Consider the following 17,598-nt stretch of genomic DNA (forward strand, 5'->3'; position numbering starts at 1 on the left):
TTAGGATTTCAGCTGTTCTAGGCCAATCTTCCACGTGACAGAAGTTGTGGCCTGATTTTGTCTTTTTTGGTCACTCTTTTTGAGGAATCGCCTGATTTGTTGTGGGACTCAGCGTTTCCCTGGCAAAATTCAGGGTGCCTGCCAGTCACTCCTGTTGAAGACAAAGTACATTGTGGGTGCAGGACTGTCACACGCCGAGGAAGCCTCCCGGGGTAGTTTCAGTGACCTCGGGAGATTCAGCCTGAGTCACTGGGATGACAACATCAGTTGTCACAAATATGAAGAGAATCATGGAGCAGAACACCACTGACATCCGTTTCATAACTTGCTGTCTTTAATGAAAGTGGATAATCCTAGCTAAATGTAGTGGCAATGCCACCGCTGATATTCCCTTTTTCTATCAATCTCGCTTGGATTGCGAGAGCAGGGGTCTGTCAGGCGTTACCCTCAGCGCTCGGCGCTGCCTCGGGCAGGGACAGGCGCCTTTCGAACAAGGCTCCCCCTGCCCGAGTGGTACAGCCGCGCCTCCCTCCCCCATCCCGCGGCGCCCCGTGGTTGCTGCTGAGGCGGCGCGTGCGCAGAGGGCGGCCGGCGGCTGCGGGCGGCGCTGCGGTACCGGCGGCTCCAGCTGGGTCGAGCCGGGTCGGGGCCTCCCGGGGCCTCCCCTGGCGGGTCGGACCGGACCGGGCCGGGCCGGGCCGGGCCGGGCCGGACCGGACCGGACCGGACCAGGCCGGGCGCTCCTGGGGGAACGGGCAGGGCAGTGCCGGAGCCGGGAAGGGCCGTCCCGTCATTGCGGGCAGCGCTGTGGGTGAGGAGCGAGGCTTGCGCGTCGGCGTCGGGGCCGGTCTCAGGTCTGCGTGAGGGGCTCGGGAGGGTCGCGAGGGCCGTCGGTGCCGTGTCTGTGCGGGGCGCAGGAGCTGTCACGGCCCTGCTGGAGCCGGGGCTTGCGGTGGTAGTCGCGCTGTTCAGGGTCTGGCCGTACCGTGGGATCGGTGTGTTTTGCCCTGGTTTTCCCCGGGGAGATGGCAGGGAGGGGCTGCTGGGATTTGGAGTCGGTCTCTCCAGTTGTGATGCCGTGGGGTGGGCGAAGGGCCCTCGGGGCTCCCAGCCCATCCCCTCCTTGTAGCGGGGCATCTGCGAGCAAAGGGCAGGGCATTTGCTGCCTGCTGAAGCACGGCGGAGCTTCTCGCCGGGCGCTCTGCTCTCCGTGGTCTTTGTGGCCTTTTCACTTGCGTTCGCCAGACTCCCAAACGCACAGTGTTGGTCAGCACTCGCAGGTTGCGGTGGATCTGGTGGTCGTGCTCATATCACCTGTATGGTTCATAAAACGAGCTGGAGTTCAAATATTTCAGTATTATCTGACTTTTCCCTCCCCACAAACCTTTGTTTTTGAACTACGGTGTGTTCAGGAAGTTTCAGACAACTTGAGGCACTTAATGTTGGGCTGTTCAGCTAATTACACCGATGTTACTAATAATATGTAATAATGTTGCTGGTCTGCATTCCATACTCTTTTTCCATTTTTGTATAGGTTGTTTTTTGTTTTTTGGTTTTTTTTTTGGTGGGATTTTTTTGTTTGTTTGTTTGTTTTTGGAAAGCAGCTTAATGTTTAGAAACTGATTGCAGAGTCTTGTTTTGAGCCATGATCATTACATTACATCATTTTTTCCTTTTTGGTATAAGTGGTCCCCATTACTGCATTAGTTTTCTCTAGTTTTATGTTCAGGATCTGTATTTGAGATTCTGAATTGCACCCAAAGCTGTAGCAAATGCTGTAAAATCAGTGCAGGAAAAGCGGAGGAGTAGGACAATAACTGTGCAATGCTGTTGAAATAAAAGTTTCATAAGTAACAGAACAGGGTTTGCCTGTTGTATTTTATCTTCCTCTTTCTTGCATTCCTACTTGACGCGCTTCTGCTTTTGCTTTAGTGCATTACTTTGTACTAGTAAGGACTTCATAGGCCAGTCGTAAATCTTATGGCTTTTTTTTTGTCTCTCTACCTGTGTTTGGGATAACTTGCCTAATGGCAACAGAACCAAGGTCATAACTGCAGTGGATGTGAGCCCTCTATGGTTTTGAGTCTATATACATGGATGTACTTAAAAATTCACTAAATTTTTTTATCTTTGTTCCAGATGGAAGAATTCATGCTTACTGGTTTGCAGAATAGCAGAGGCTAAATAGGTATGAAGGACACTGTAGTGGGAATGAGAAATATCAAAAGAGAAGAAATGAATGCTCCAAATGATGATCCAGTGTTTGGGACCATTTTTGACTGGGACTATCTCTTATGGGAAATTCGTTTGACATTTTTAGCTGCTGGTTTTTTAATCTACTTGGGAGTATTTCTTCTGTCTCACTGGTTGTCTTCTTGGAGAAGTACCACCTACCGTGCCTTGTATGCAAAGGAGAAGGTGTTTTGGAATATGGCAGTCACACGTGGTGTCTTTGGACTTCAGAGTTGTGTTGCTGGGTTATGGGCTTTGCTCATGGATCCCGTTTTTCATGCTGACAAAGTCTATTCGCAGCAAAAGTGGAGTTGGTTTAACTGTTTAATAGCAGCTGGCTTTTTCTTGCTTGAAAATGTAGCAGTTCATGTGTCCAACATTATTTTTAGAACATTTGATGTTTTCTTAGTAGTTCATCATTTGCTTGCTTTTGGTGGCTTGGCTGGTTTAGTAATTAATGTGAAATCTGGACATTATCTGCCTTTGATGGGAATGTTGCTGGAGATGAGTACTCCCTCAACATGCATTTCCTGGATGCTTCTGAAGGTAAGAATATGATAATTTTCAGATTATATTTGTAACAGTTTTCATGCGTTTCACTTGTCTGTAGATAATCTGTGTGGTTTGTTTGAATAGTTTTTCATCAAAACTGCATTTATCCAATTGATACCCGTGTTATTGTCATACAAGCTTTTGTCATGTAGGCCTCCATGTAGGTTTGTGTGATGCTGTGTGCATGTGCACAGAGGGATGGTATAGATCCAGATCAAGTTTAAGATTCCATATATATTTATATATATATATGTGTGGAGTAACATTGCACTTTGAGGAAAAAGTGCCTGAGAGTGTGTGTATATGAAAGCTGGATATTTATATTAGTTCTACAGATTCCTCAGTTCCTTATCTTGAAGTAACAATCTCACTTCTGCATACTTTGTGTTCTTATTTTTCTAGGCTGGCCATGCTAACACGTTTTTCTGGAAGGCAAACCAGTGGGTGATGATCCACCTGTTTCACTGCCGCATGATTCTTACCTACCACATGTGGTGGGTGTGTATTTTCAATTGGAATTCTATTGTAGAAAATCTGGGACTTCTTCACTTTATTGTTTTATTCTCGGGACTATTTGCTGTTACGCTAATACTTAACCCCTACTGGACATACAAAAAAACTCAACAACTCCTCAGCCCAACTGACTGGAACTTTGAAAATAAAGCAATGGAAAATGGAAAATTAAATGGTGAAACACATGAAAAGAAGAGGATATAGCACTGAAACAACAATATCCCAGCAGGGTAACAGAGGAATACAACGCAAAGTCATTCTTTGCATGTGCACTAGAAGATTTTGCAAGAAGTTCATTGATGCAGTGACTCCTTGCTGGTAGCACTCTAAGTGCATCACAAGTGTTGAAAAGCATTGTTTGGGTTTCTTATGTGTATACATATAAGAACTTCAACCCTCATTATGAATTACACCAACAGTTTGTTGGGTTGGACAGTGTTTCATAATTTAGTAGTGATGTGCTCCCTAATGGCATGGTTTTTTCCCTAGTGCTTCAAAGTGGCATTAGAGTAAGTCATCTATTAAACTCAGCTTGAATCAAGTTTAACTTAAATCCTATTTCACATATGGTAGAGATACCGAAAATTATGTTAAATTGTTTATTAAGATCAATTATGATCCAAGTTAGGTATGCATGGGTACCTAATTCCTGTGTGCCAGTGAATCATTCCAAGTCACAGAACTAGTCAGTGGTAGTCATGGCCTGGATTTGGGTTTTGTCATTGGCTGGTTTGTGGGTTTGGGGGTTTTTGGGTATTATTTTTTTTTCTTTTTTTCTTTTAAGCACTCCTAAGGAACAAGGAAAATAATTATTTGAGTGTTTGCTTTCAAAGTTGTAGTTTTCAGTTTGCCCTCAGTATGAGAGGAGTTTGTATCCATCAAAACCATGCATGTGGATATCCACACATTTGCCATATGAGTGGTTTGGTAAGTAATCATAGTGGCCCCTTCTGGACTTTAAATCAATTAACAAAAGTGGCAACATCAGAAGGTGACTCTGTGTCATCCTTGAAAAAAATGTTGCTTGATTAATAAAATTATTTTGTTTGTAGGTCCCGTGTAAGGGGTCATGCAATTAGTTTCACTAGTGATTCTGTTATGGGTCTTCCTATTTTTGGGAATGCACTTAGTTTTAGATGGTTTCAGAAGTGGAGGTGACTCCTCTATGGAGGAAAGCCCCTATCACCTGCTGTGGGAGTTTGGTTGTTTTAGTATTTATTTAACTTTAAAGAACATACCAAGCCACACTAACAATCCTTTGCACTTTATCTGTCGCATCACAAAAATCTTTCCTTGACCTGAGAAACGGTTGCTCTTTAGATAGGGACTAATGGTGATGGATGCTCTCCCACTTAAAATATTGGTTTGATGGTTCCTGGGTGAAATGGTGGGAAATGGAACGAGGGCTAAAGATCACTATAGAAGAGAGTGACGCCTAGTGGCAGGAGAATGACAGGGGCATTAGTTTTGGTGCACAGAACAAATGAGATTTAAAAAATGGTTAATTGGAGCTCTGTGTGACAGGACTGCTACACAGATTTATTTCCCAAAGCATTAAGACTGGGCAAACCCATGCTGTGAAGAATTTTACATTAAGCCATGAATTAGAGACTTTGTGAACCGATCTGTGGTGGAGCATATTGTTTCAAATATGTGAGGGAAGCACTCTTTGGTGTAAACAGCCCCATTTTATAAATTTTTGGTGGGAATGTTTTTGATTTGTTCTGAGTGAAGGGAGTGGTCAGGTTGCTGTGGTCCCTAATGCACTCTGTGTGAGCACAGAGTTGAGTTGCTGTTCTATGATGGGGAGGAAACTTCTTACTTTAGGTCACAAATTTATAGCCAGATCTTGTTGATAATGATGAAGTGGTGAATGTCTGAAATTGCCCATTCAAGACCAGGCTGAGAGGGTCACAGTAATTTTACATAGCAAGCCTGTCTTTTATTGTGCTGATATTTAATAGATAAAAATCTAAATTTGGAGCTACCTTCTTATTTCTAAGCTGGGCAGAATGAAGTTGCAGTGTTGTCTGTCTGGCCACCATCATATAGTAAAAAGGGCTCTCAAAAGTTTGAAATGGTGTACCTGTCTTGAGGACTTGTATGTGGAAGAGTAATGTTAAAAGTACTTTGGAAGAAACCAGAGGCATGAATTCCTTGGCTATGGAACCAAAAAATATGATCTGAATGCATACCTTGCAGAATCCAAACCTCACTTGCAGGAGATCCAGGGAGAAAGGCAGAGAATAAGTCATCAGGTGTCAGAATGATAGTATACTCTATGAAGCTTAAAACTTGAAGGTTTGGATTCAATAAAACAAGGTCATTATTGTTAAAATCCCAGCTACAGAATTCTGAAGAGTCCTAACAGAAAATGGAAGCATCAGAAGAAGTTTGGGATGTGTGTGTAATTCTTAAAGTGGCTGGCTAAAGAATGTGAAGTTCCTATGTGCTAAAATAAAAAATATGGAGGGTAGGGATTAGTAGTGAATTGAGACTGAAAAAAGACAGATGGAAATTTATGTCATAACACCAGATGTCTAAAGTTTAATATTTTATATTATTAATGTGTATAACTTTATTGATTGAATTTTAAATCTTTCATTACAATTATGTTTTTGTCATCATAATGAACTTTTTTTAGTTTGCATCCTAGTGTGAGTTTTTTCACAAAAAGACTGTTAGGGTTTGCATGTCTTAACTATATAATGAGTGATACTTTAGAGCCCCTGTTAACCTAAACGCTGGTAGACCTGCTAGAACAAGAAAGCTATGCAATAAAGCAAATAACAGCACTTATTTTATTTCTGTTGGTTTAAGAGTACTTTACAATCCAGCTAGAAATACAATACAACAAAAATACAGATAATCTTTCTTCTTCATCATTTTCATGGCCTAGTGTTGGAGTTACCAATTCTGTTACACAGAGCCTCTTTTTTTATGCTTGAGTATAAAAGGACCTTTTATAAGGGCGTGTAGTGATAGGACAAGGGCAATGACTTTATAGAAAGGAGGGGAGAGGGGGAGAGTTAGATTATATTGGGAATAAATTGTTCCCCATGAGGGTGGTGAGACACTGGAACAGGTTGCCCAGAGAAGCTGTGGATAACCCATCCCTGGAAGTGTTCAGGGTGAGGTTGAATGGGGCTTTGAACAACCTGGTGTAGTGGAAGGTGTCCCTGCCTACAGTAGGAGGGATGGAACTAGATAATCCATAAAGTCTCTTCCAATCCCAGACCTCTGGGATTCTTCAGTGTCTATTGACTGCTCCCTTTAGGAGGATTTTCTGGTTTATTATTGTGGAAGTCACATTGCTGTGAAACAAGGCTGAAAACGTTCTTGAACTGAGGGTTTTGATACTTATAACTAAGTGATCCTTTTCAGCCCAAAGGTAGAGTAGCCATATGTGGTAAATGTTGTTGAAGTGAAATTAATCCCAGTCCTGTTGGGCCTTACACAGCTTCATCCACAATCTACAATTTAGAAAAATCCAGTCAGCTTCAGTAGTGGTTGGATTGGGTCACAGAGTATGCTGCTGTGGATTTGGAAAACTTGCATAATGTGATTTTGGGTGAATTATTTGTTTGCCAAGGTGACTGCTAGGGACTTTGCTCTGCTTTCTTGTTGAACAAGCGTATTTGAGGAGTGGTGTTTGTGTCACCTTTCTGAAGCTTTTCTTTTTAAAAAACCCAAGCAACGAAAACCCAAAGCAGCAAACTGTGGTGGAGGTGATGGTGTTCAGTTGTTTTGGTTAGTTTTTTTTGTTATTTAAAGAAAGATGTCCTTGTCCAGTCATCTGGTTCTTACAACATTCCTAAATCCAGTTTGTGTTTTCCTCCATTTCTAGCGTATGTTTTTTTTTTTCCAAAACTTTTCATAGTTTTCCCCCCTGAACCCACCATTTTTAAATTTTTATTCTTACTTGCACTAGAGGTCATGATCTTGGAGTCACATTACCACTGCAATATTTTTGTCTAGTAGTTTTCAATACATGCTGCCAGGCCCATCTTCCACTAAATATCCATGTCCAAATCTTTAAGAGTGTTTTTGTGTTTTCCTGATAACATGGGTTAAATATTGATTAATATGCAGTTATAAGAAACCTTCTTTAACCTCAGGGAAACTCCCCCATAAAGTGAATTTAAAAGTGTTAAACAAACTTAAGTCTGCTCTTGTATAAATAATGTTTGTTGAAAAGCATCTTTACACTGTACATAAATAAAAGTATTTTATTGAATAGCTGTCTGTTGTGATTTTCATTTCTTAAAATAATGCCTGTTGTTTTTACTAGCTTAAACAGCTTTTGCAGTGCATGCACTAAAAAAGTGATTTATTTTGAAATGTTAAACTTGACAAAGGTAATGTCATATTAATGAAAATAGCTATAAAAATCTTGTAAACCAGTGTCCCTGCACCAGCATTTCATGTGTTATTCCCACAAGCATATTTAGAACACTAGAAGCTGTGCTAAATGTGTGTATTAAAAATATTCAAAAAAATATCTCTTGGAAATTACACTTCTGGTTGGATATTTGAAGTGTGTAGTCCATTTTTGCATTAGGCTCTGACCATGAAGACACTTCATATGGTACCACATGATGCTTCATAGTTTGGTATAAGCTACCTTAAATAAACAACAAAAACACAAACATAAAACTTAAAAACTTGCCCCATTGCAAAATAGTAAAATGTAGTTCTGAGCATTTCTTTCAGGATGTTTTTCAGGAATTGATTCCTGATGCTTTTTAGATTAGTGAGTCAAAGGAACCCAGCATCATTACTGGTATTTCAATTATTCTTATAAGAATGCACAGTGAAAGAAACTGGTTGGCTGCCTCTGCAGTGAAGTTCCTGAGATTAATTGAAGTAGAAGCAAAACATTCGTATGTACAACTCCATTAACTGTGAGATGTGTGTGGGTACAGACTGGGATGAGAAGAATAATGTATAATTGCATGAGTAAAGTTCCCCTTTTCCCCCCCCTTTTCCCCCCTCTCCCCCTTTTCCCCCCTTGTTTCCTCTTTTTTCCCCTTTTCCCCCCCTTTTTCCCCCTTTTCCCCCCCTTTTCCTCCCTTTTTTGCCCTTTTTTTTTCTTTTTCTTTTGGTAAATGATCTGTAAAATAATTTTTTGTTTTGCTATTCAGGTAATTCAGTTAATAGGTAAATACATTTTACTTGGTAGTGTTAATGTTACACAGCAATTACAGTCTTTTGGTCTTGTGTCATTGCACTGTTACTTAAATTGGAACAAAAAATGCAAGCACTGTTAATGAAGTAAACTGCTTGTTGAGGTAGTTGTCAGCCCCCAGATGGGTTTCCAGTATTGGAGAAGACATTTCATGCACTGGATCTGATTGACTAATTAGCATGTTCTGCTAGTGGTAGTGCCACAGAGCAGGTACAAGGATTTTGCAGCACATTGTGCCTTCTGCTTTTCCCTAAGTTGCACACAGCAAACCTGCAAGGCCATAGCAGACCTTGTTCATAGTTCAAGATGGCAGACAGGGCAAGCTTGGCAAGACTGGGGCCTGCACACCTGTCCTCAAATCAGAAAGCAAGGAAATTGTCTGTTCCACTGCTTGCTGCTATTGTCTGTGTATTCTGAGAGCCACCTATGATCACTTCTGAGTCTTTAGGAATATACCTGAGTGGAGAGAGTGGAAATTTAATACTAGCTTTGTCAGATTAATTATGTCTGGTCTGAAATTTTTATTTCCTCTTGCAGCTGCCTCTGCTCTTTTGACTGCTTGCCTCACATTAATGTGCTGTATAAGCTGACAGTATTTTCACCACTCTGTCCTCAGACACTGTAAAGAATTATGAGGTTTTTTAATTGATTCTGGCAGCTCCAGGTATTTGCTTGGATTTATATATTGCTATATAGATCTGTGTGGCAGGGACATTCTTCTTTCTTTCAGGATTTTTCATAAATGAGCACAGAGGAAAGAAAGAGAAAACAATTTCTATTTCTGCTCCTTGTTTTTCCCATGTGGAATGTGTTTGGAGAATTGTTTACCTGGGGTGATTGCTTGATTGGATTGTGGTGAGGTTTGTTTGAGCCTGATGGCCAATCCAATCCACCTGTGTCTGGACTCTTGACAGAGGATCACAAGTTGTGAGGAATTAGATTTGGTAGTTAGAAAAAATAGGTAGGTAATTTTAGTATCTCCTTTAAATAGTATATTAATGTATTATAGTGTAGTTATTATAAAGAAATCATTCAGACTTCTGAACTGGAGTCAGACATCATCATTTCTTCCCACCAGGTTCACCTGCACTTACAATAGATCTGCAACTTCCTTTTCTTGCCTTGCTTCTACTGCTAAAAGCAGTTTACCAGGGGAGCACTGCATTTTGTTACCGAAGTTGTGCTCATTCAAGTTTAAGTATGGGGCTTGCAACAAGAAGGGGACAAAATATCCCTGAGAAAGGACTAATTTTGTAGAAGGTAGAGAGTTGACTTTCCTATGTTCCTGAACCTTGCAGTTGTGCTCTCAGGATCTTTAAAGAGTAAATGAAGGTATGAAAATCTATGATACCTTGAAAAACAAAGTGATGCAGACAAACTACAGAAGTATGTAGAGTACCTTTGCATGGAGGTTTGCATAGAGTAGGCATATAGCATCCAACAAGAGCTTGTTCATCTTGTTTTGTGTGTCATATTTACAGGAAGAAAGTGTATTCTGGAAAGCAGCAGTAGCCTTTCTAAGGACTCATTAAGAATTAAATCAGAAAAAAAGATAGGAGGCTTTCGGGTGAGGTACATGGAACTGGTTGTAACATTTTATACCGCTGACCAGGTTGTGGTTACATATTGAATATGTATTATATTATATGTAATATTACTATATTGAATATATAGTTTTTCTGATGTTTTAATATTTCTTTTTTTCTCTCAGCATCATATTGACTATTACTGTGACACTGGTTGAGGCTAAGTTTCAAAATTTTTTAGGGCATCAAAATTGCTAAGGAATATATTGCCCTACGCTGAAAGAGCGTAAAGTCTCTTCTAATTTAAAGTAATTTATTCTTGTATCATCATTGCCTTTTTATCTTACATAATTATTTTTTACCCCTGGAGACTCTTTTGCATATTCATGAGTACAAATCAATCTGCTCTTTTGTTTTCCCAGCCATCCTTAATACTCTTTGCTTGTCACTTTTCCCACTTGAATTCCTTTTTATTATGTTTGGCAGCTTAGAGTTGTACATAGTATTTGATATAAAGTCTTCTCAGAATCTTGTATTACACTAATACCTCCTTTCCTTCCCTGGGAACAGTTCTGCTTCGGCCAAAAGCTGCATTTGTCTTTTAGGATTGCATGGCCTCAGTGCTTTGTGGTGCTCCTGAGAGGAAATTCACTTCTTTCCCTTTATTAGCTTCGGGATGAAGAAGAGCCGTCCAAGAACAGTGAAATAACTGAAAGTAGAATGTTGTGTTATAGAAACAACTTGTGCATGTGACTGTTTGGGGTGCGAGTGCCCAGCCCCGACAGCAGTGGTGGCTCTGTGAGGGGAGGCCGGACACAGCTGGCTCCAGCCGGACACAGCCGGTTCCAGCCGGATCCAACCGCCCTCCGCAGGCTGTGGCTGAACCATGGCTGGAGCAGGGGCACCATGGGGAAATGTAGGTAAAGAGGGGCAAAAAATGCTGCACAGGAGTGAGGAGAACAAAGGGAAATAAATATCTCTGCGAGCACCAAGTTCAGTGAAGAAGGAGGGGGAGAAGCTGCTCCAGGGCAGCAGAGCAGATTCACCTGCAGCCCATGGAGGAGGCCCTGAAAGGAGCAGGTTTATCCTGAAGGAGTGCAGCCTGTGGGAAGCACCCACACTGAAACAGAGGAAGAAGCACTGGGAGGAGCTGTTATTGACTGACCACAACCCCAGTTCCCATGCTACTGTGCCCTTTGGGATGGAGGAGGCCAAGGAGTTGGGAATGCAGTGATGTTGAGCCTGGTGAGAAGGAAGAACAGAGAGGGAAGAGTCTTTTTAGTTTTGTCTTTGTTTCTTGCCATCTTATTTTTAATTTTAATTGGCAAAAAAGGAAATTTCCCTAAGCTGAGTCTGTTTGGCCCATGACAGTAGTTGCTAAGGGATCTTCTTGTCTTCATTTTGACCTACAAGATTTCCCTATTATTTTCTCCCCAAGTCCTGCTGATGAGGGGGAATGAGAGAGCAACTGGGTGAGGGTCTGGTTGCTGGACAAGGTCAACCCATCACAAGAAGTTATGGCATCAGCTGTACTATCACTTATGTACCACCCATGGCAACAAGGAGAGGATGTAACACAAGGTCTCTGCTCCTGAGAAATATTAAAATATAGGAATATTTATAACTAGTCTGTCTGAATTGGCAGTCTAAGAATTGGACTTACAAATATTCCTCGTAAAAGAAGGAAATAAATTAAATTAAATGCATTCATGAAAGATGTTCTAGCACCGGTAAAAGATCACAATATTATAAAATTCAATTGCCAGGTTAACCTGTACTGGTGTGCTTAGAACTGAGGAACTGTCTTCCAGTAGTGCTGCTGGTGCTTCAGGAATAGGTGGAAGATGAGTCAGCAGTAGGCATCAAAGCAGAATATGAATAAGCAATGTTTTTATAAGCCCAAATGTTATTTTTGATGTAATAGTCTGAATTTAGGAAAACTGTGGTTTGCTTTTATTTTTAAAAATATATATTATATTGTATGTATTATATATATAAATTAAAAAATCCAAACTGTCACTCAGTCTGGTTTGGTAAGGAAAGTAAAGGGCACCTGTAACTTTACAAGGCTCCAGCATGTGTTCTGCAGATGCTCAAGTTAAGCAAGCTCATTGGATGTCCTGGCTTGGAGTGGTGTCTGAGGAATTACAGTAAGTATATGACATACTGTCTTCATGGGGGACACAGTTAGGAACAACAGAATTTCCAGTGGATGAATACTCCCTAGGAAAAAATGCCAGCTACATCAGCTGTTAAATGGAAGAATCTAAGAAAACTGGGCTTTGCTGGGGAACTTGATAACCTAAGTTTTAGTTGTTTTGTTAATTTCATGCAGTATTTTGAAAAGCAAGCTATTGGAATAATGTCTTTAGGTGTCATAAATTTAGGTGTACATTCAACCATGCCAATTTCTAAGGAGTGAGAAAAAAGGCATCCCACCTTCATAGCATTGTGTCACAGGGTTTTCAGGACACTGGCCAGAGCTGATGCCCAGTACACGAGCTGGAGTAGGTGGATGGTGTAGATGTATGATGAAGATGTGTGGGATAGATGACGTATGTGCAGTAGCATGGAGGCAAAGTATTTTTGCTGAAGCCTCAGTAATCAGAAATGAGAGCAAGTAAATTTTAGTGAGGTCTCATGCAAGTATCACCAGTAAAACCAATTTAAACATCAACTTCTTAGATTCTTGTCGGTTCCGACAGATTCTGGTTATAAAAAGCATCATGTTAACAGTGGAGACAGCCATTATCTGTACTCTAACTATTGACAACTAATTATGGGTGGATAAATAATGAATTTGTGATTGCAATGATTAAGATGTTAATTATTACTGCTGTTTATAAGACTGTTTCCTTATAAAATAGTAGGAAAGTGGAAGTTATTTTGAGAGTTAGTTTTTCTTTTTTATAAGTTGATCTGCTATAGTTGGATTTTTCCAACAAGGTTTCCACAGCAACCTTTGATTTGAATATATGTATGGTTACCAGAATCAAAAAAAGGAGCTGTCAAAGATCAAAAGGGTTCACAAAAAGTCTTAAAGAAGGATTTAAATTTTGTCTAATGGTGAAAGATAAGAATCTGTGGATGGTAATTATGAAACAGAGAATTTAATGCACATAGATTGTGAGATAGGTGTCAAAAGGAGAAGGATATTGCTAGTGAATGGTATTTTTAATTACAGAATCAAGCTAGTTGTACTTGGTCTCGGTATGTGTCTGTTTTTTAAAGTGGCCTCTTTATTAAGTACCTACCACTTAAAGTGGTAAGTATTTAATAGTTTGCCCAAGATTGATTCCCCACAATTTCAGCTCCTGAAATGATAGCTTTGTGTGAGTGATATGCAACATATTTTAAAAATTACAGAAACAATAGAAACAACAGGATAAAATGGTCTCTGATGGAACTGAGAGGTCTCTGATATGAACTGAACACCATAATGGTATTCCTGGCCTTAACTTTTACATATGGCCTAATTGTCTTGTTTGCTTTTTTACATAGAAACTACAGATCTATATGAAAGCTATTTTGAGTCAATGTCATGAGGAACTGCATTAAAAATAAATAACTTTGTGAAAATTGAAACATTTTTGAAAGGAATAGTTTAAAAAACATTGTGATTCAGACTGCTTGAACCCACACAAAGATTTGGATTATTGTGAATCTGTGTCGTTAAACTACAGACAGAGGGAAAATGTAGGAAAAAGGCAGATTAATCAAATGCCAAATGCCACTATTTCTAGTAACAATTTCCTGTAATGATAATGAACTTACTATTTACTTGCTGTAGAATGAGTTTACTTAAATAGTCAGGGATCACTGCTTGATGACGCATGCATCTTTGAACAGCATTTAGCTGGAAGATTTTATTCTTAAAAGTGATCCAAAGATTTCAGATAATACTTAACATTAAATAGTTTAATTACTTATAATTTATTTAAGAATTTATAATGTACTTAAGAGCATTCATTTTTATTGAAGTGTGACAGATGTGTACATCGTTAGGTACACATTTGCAAAATAATTGCATCTTGTTAAAGTTTTCTATATTTTAACTAAGTGGCATGGTCAGTTCTGAGTGTACAAGTACTCTCAGGACAAGCATTCCATGCTTGAGTGTCACGGGCTTTGGGTGGCTGTGTGGTTGGCTTGGTCAGTGCTGGTCTGTAGAGATGCTTGCTGTGAAGATTGTCATGCAAGAAGGATGTAAAAAGAAAAAGATTTCAGCATAATGTTCCAGCACCTCTAGACAGCATTTAATTTGAAAACGGTTACTGGATTTCAAGTAATAAATGAGATTAAAATCCAAAATAGCGCCGTGGCCCAGTTTGTACCTGGAGTGTTCAGGGGCTATTCGTGAGCATGAGGCTGAGCGTGCCGAATTGTCCAGCCCCGGGCCCGGCTGCCCTCCCGGTGGAGCCGGACAGCTCCACTCTCCGCCCGAGCACCAGCGGGGCCTCGGGGCGAGCTGCGGGATGCGCACCCGCCCCGGGGCGTGTCCCGTGCAGCGGCAGGAATGCGGCGGGCTCCGGGGAGACGCGAGGCGCCCGCCCCGCCCCGGCCCGACTGGCCCGACCGGCGGGGCCGACTGGGACCCGACAGGGCCCCGCGGGGCCGGGCGGCGGGAGCGGCGGCCCCGGGCGGGCGCCGGCGGCGGCCGCAGCGAGGCGGGGCCGGGCCGGGCGGGTCCCGCCGGCGCTCAGGAGCTCCGCCCGGCGGCCAGCGCGAGCTCCGCGCGGGCTGCGTGACGTGTCCGGGCGGCGGGGCAGCCGCCGGGCCCCGGCGGAGCGGGCCGGAGCGGGCCCTGCCGGGCGGCGGCCGCGGCGGAGGAGGTGGGTGTTCGCTTCGCGCCGGGCTCTTGCTCCGGTGCTGTCACGGAAAGTTTGGTCCTCGGAGGGTGGGCTCCGTGTTTGGTGCGGAGACGCCTTTCAGGGGCGGGGGCTGCCTCGCTGGGGCTGCGGGGGCCCGGGGCGGCAGCCGCTGGGGATTGCCGCGGGGCAGGAGCGGGAGACGCGTGGTGTGATATTGTCATTAAATACGTCTTGCCCGTGCGAGGTGGGTCACTGAAGCGAGGATGCGAGGGGTCCGTAAAACGCCTTGGCCAAACTTCTTGCTGTTGAGCGGTGGTGAAGTTTCTCCGGGAGGTTTTCGCGGGGCGTTTCTCGCGGGTGCGTGCTTCGTGTTCCGCGGGGTGGGAGCCGCCGGCTCCAGCTTCCCTCCCTCTCCATCAGCTACGGACACGGCTATGGAAAATAGAACTCCCGTGAGAGCTGGAGTTCCTTTCCTTCCCTGTTCTTCGAAGCTAGTGTCGACCAGCTTTTTAGTTGGCATCTCCAATTAAATCCGTTGTCTTGACACCGGGGAAAAATACTTAATCACAGTAACACTGTCCTTTTATGTATTTTTTTCTTTGGTTTCTTTGTAATTAACGGTTCAGCTATTGGAGAAGTTACATAGTTGTTTGTGGTGATCCCAGACCATGTAGTTGCTTTAGCAAGATGCCCTGCGCTTACAGGGTAAAGTAAGAAGAGCTCTAAAAGATTGCCCAGTCATGCACTGGACGAGTGAGCGAGCAAGCTGTATCAGTAGGCAGTGCCAAGTGTTTGGAAAGGCAGCTGTTAAAAATTTCACCACAGCAAGGGCTTATTTTAAAGATTTTTAGGTGTTCCTTGTATTTTTGGCCAAAACAATTTTATCCATCCTAAATTCTGTCATCTTTCATTTACATATTTCTTTAATCCTTCAATCCTTTCTTTTTTTTCCCCTTTCTTTCCCAAAGGTACTAAGATCATGGCTTTTACCTTGAGCTAGCAAGTTTTCAGTTGTTTAATCGAAATGAAAAAGCATGTTTTTGTTTTAGTCTTGCAGTTTAATTGTTAGCATAAAAAGGTGTAGGGTTGGGGTCTTTTTTTCATGAAAATAAAAAAAATTTTAAAAAATCAGGAAATAAAAAATATTGCTTAAAAACTGTTTCATGCTAAATAAATACAGTGAGATTCTACCAACATGTGTTAGTTTGTGGCTATTTTTATTGTAAATAAAATATTGCTTTTCCTAAAGCCTTCACTTTGCTTGGTGAACCCCACTGAGCAATCTGTTCTGCAGTAGAAATGAAGTATAACATTTTAAAATTTTTCTGTTGGCACTCAGGAGACACAGGTTTATTGCCTGAATGTGGAGACATGTTTGGTGCCTACAACTTCAAGCCCATTATTCAGGCAGTTTCTGGCTGTTCAGCTGTTTTCTTCAATGTGCCCTTCATTCTTTTCACTTGGGTGATCTGTTTGATCTTGATAATCTCTCTGACTTGCTTTGTTCAATCCATCTTGTCCTTTTTTTTTTTTTTTCCTTCTCACCCTCAGGCTTAGTATTCCATGAACTAGTTACATGTGTTTATCTGGTTATGAACAGTAGTTCTTTAGGTACTACCTTGAAATCTGATATTTCCGGAGGCTTTACAGTGAGATTTCAAGATTTTTATAATATATTCTGTGGATTCCTTAGATTACCTGTGGCACTGTACATGAGATGTGATTTACTGTGTGAGTGATGGCAGGTGTCTTGTGATGGTACTGGGTTTCCAGTGTCTGGGGCTTCTGTGGCTGATACCCACAGATGGATGTGGTAGGAGAAAGGACCATAGAAGCAGAGTGACACTTGAGTAATGGGCTGTCCATCATCTCCTGCTGAATGTCAGGATCTGGCAGCATCCTATGGATTTGGGCTCCAGGAGCTGGTATGCCACAGGTTATGGAGAGGATCCCCAGTGCTGTGTGACGGGTGTGTGCAGTCTGGCATTGCAGCTCGGAGATGTGGAAGCCAAATGTACAAGTCTTGTGCTATTGGCTCTGACAGGCCAGTTATGAGCACACTAAAGTGCTAAAAAGGGGGTTCTTCCTTCCCTCCATGCTGAGGAGCTCTCTTTGCCCCTGAGCTATGCTATGCTTAGCAGATAGGCTATGATTTCACTCATCAGTAGACAGCAGAAATCCTTCCCCATTCTGGAATACTGGATAAAACAAACTTTATCTTGCCAGGCTGGGCTGGATGGGGCTCTGAGCAACCTGGTCTTGTGGAAAATCTCCCTGCCTCATGCAGGACAAGGGGGTTGGAACCTGGAGGATTTTTAAGGTCCCTTCCAACCAAAACCATTCTATGATTCTGTGAAGAAATCTTGACAACAATGGAGTTTTTTAGTTGATTCTGAGCTGTTTAGGAATCACTGCATAGTTTATAAACATTTGAAGGAAGACAACAAACCTGAAAGGCTATTGTTAAACTTTATAATTGTTAACGGAATTAAATGCCATTGGGAATAGTACATTGCTTATTTGTAAAACAGGATGTCTATTAACTGCTTCTATATGAATTAGAAATTATTTTTAGAATCTGATGTAGAAAAATTATAAACTTCAGTCTATTTCTGAAGCAGCCAGGAAGCAAAAGCTGCAGTCCAGAAAAAGGAGGACCAGTTTTGATTCACACTTTCAGACTGAGCTTTTTAAGTTGTGCAAAGCTACAGTCAGTTTATTTGTGCATCTGTAGTACACAGTTCTCAATTTTGTATGTGATGGAGAAATGAGCTAT

At 41.8% G+C, this 17,598-nt stretch overlaps 2 protein-coding genes across 10 annotated transcripts in view; both read left to right on the forward strand.

The window, feature by feature from the left end:
* The first annotated feature begins 674 nt into the window (after nt 1-674).
* On the forward strand, nt 675-7,534 carry CLN8 (CLN8 transmembrane ER and ERGIC protein). 2 transcript variants are annotated; one of them, XM_004176854.6, is made up of 3 exons: nt 675-811; nt 2,140-2,778; nt 3,187-7,534. In XM_004176854.6, the coding sequence occupies exons 2-3, from the start codon at nt 2,191-2,193 to the stop codon at nt 3,499-3,501; spliced, it is 903 nt and encodes a 300-aa protein (XP_004176902.5). In that variant the 5' UTR covers nt 675-811; nt 2,140-2,190; the 3' UTR covers nt 3,502-7,534. The 2 variants fall into 2 exon arrangements, with proteins under 2 accessions (XP_004176902.5, XP_030123172.4); XM_030267312.4 differs by having other exon boundaries at nt 715-854.
* Nucleotides 7,535-12,769: 5,235 nt separating this feature from the next.
* Nucleotides 12,770-17,598, forward strand: part of ARHGEF10 (Rho guanine nucleotide exchange factor 10) — a 111,370-nt gene continuing 106,541 nt past the window's right edge. For 2 of the 8 annotated variants that reach the window (XM_072926425.1, XM_072926426.1), the window contains exon 1: nt 12,777-14,843. In XM_072926425.1, coding sequence (XP_072782526.1) covers nt 14,528-14,843 — 316 coding nt within the window. In that variant the 5' untranslated portion in view covers nt 12,777-14,527. Of the gene's footprint in view, nt 14,844-15,045; nt 15,067-17,598 lie in introns of those variants that run through there. The other 6 variants (XM_072926430.1, XM_072926423.1, XM_072926427.1 and 3 more) reach the window with 6 other exon arrangements.

The sequence above is a fragment of the Taeniopygia guttata genome, chromosome 3, assembly GCF_048771995.1.
Source record: "Taeniopygia guttata chromosome 3, bTaeGut7.mat, whole genome shotgun sequence".
Classification (NCBI taxonomy): Eukaryota; Metazoa; Chordata; class Aves; order Passeriformes; family Estrildidae; genus Taeniopygia; species Taeniopygia guttata.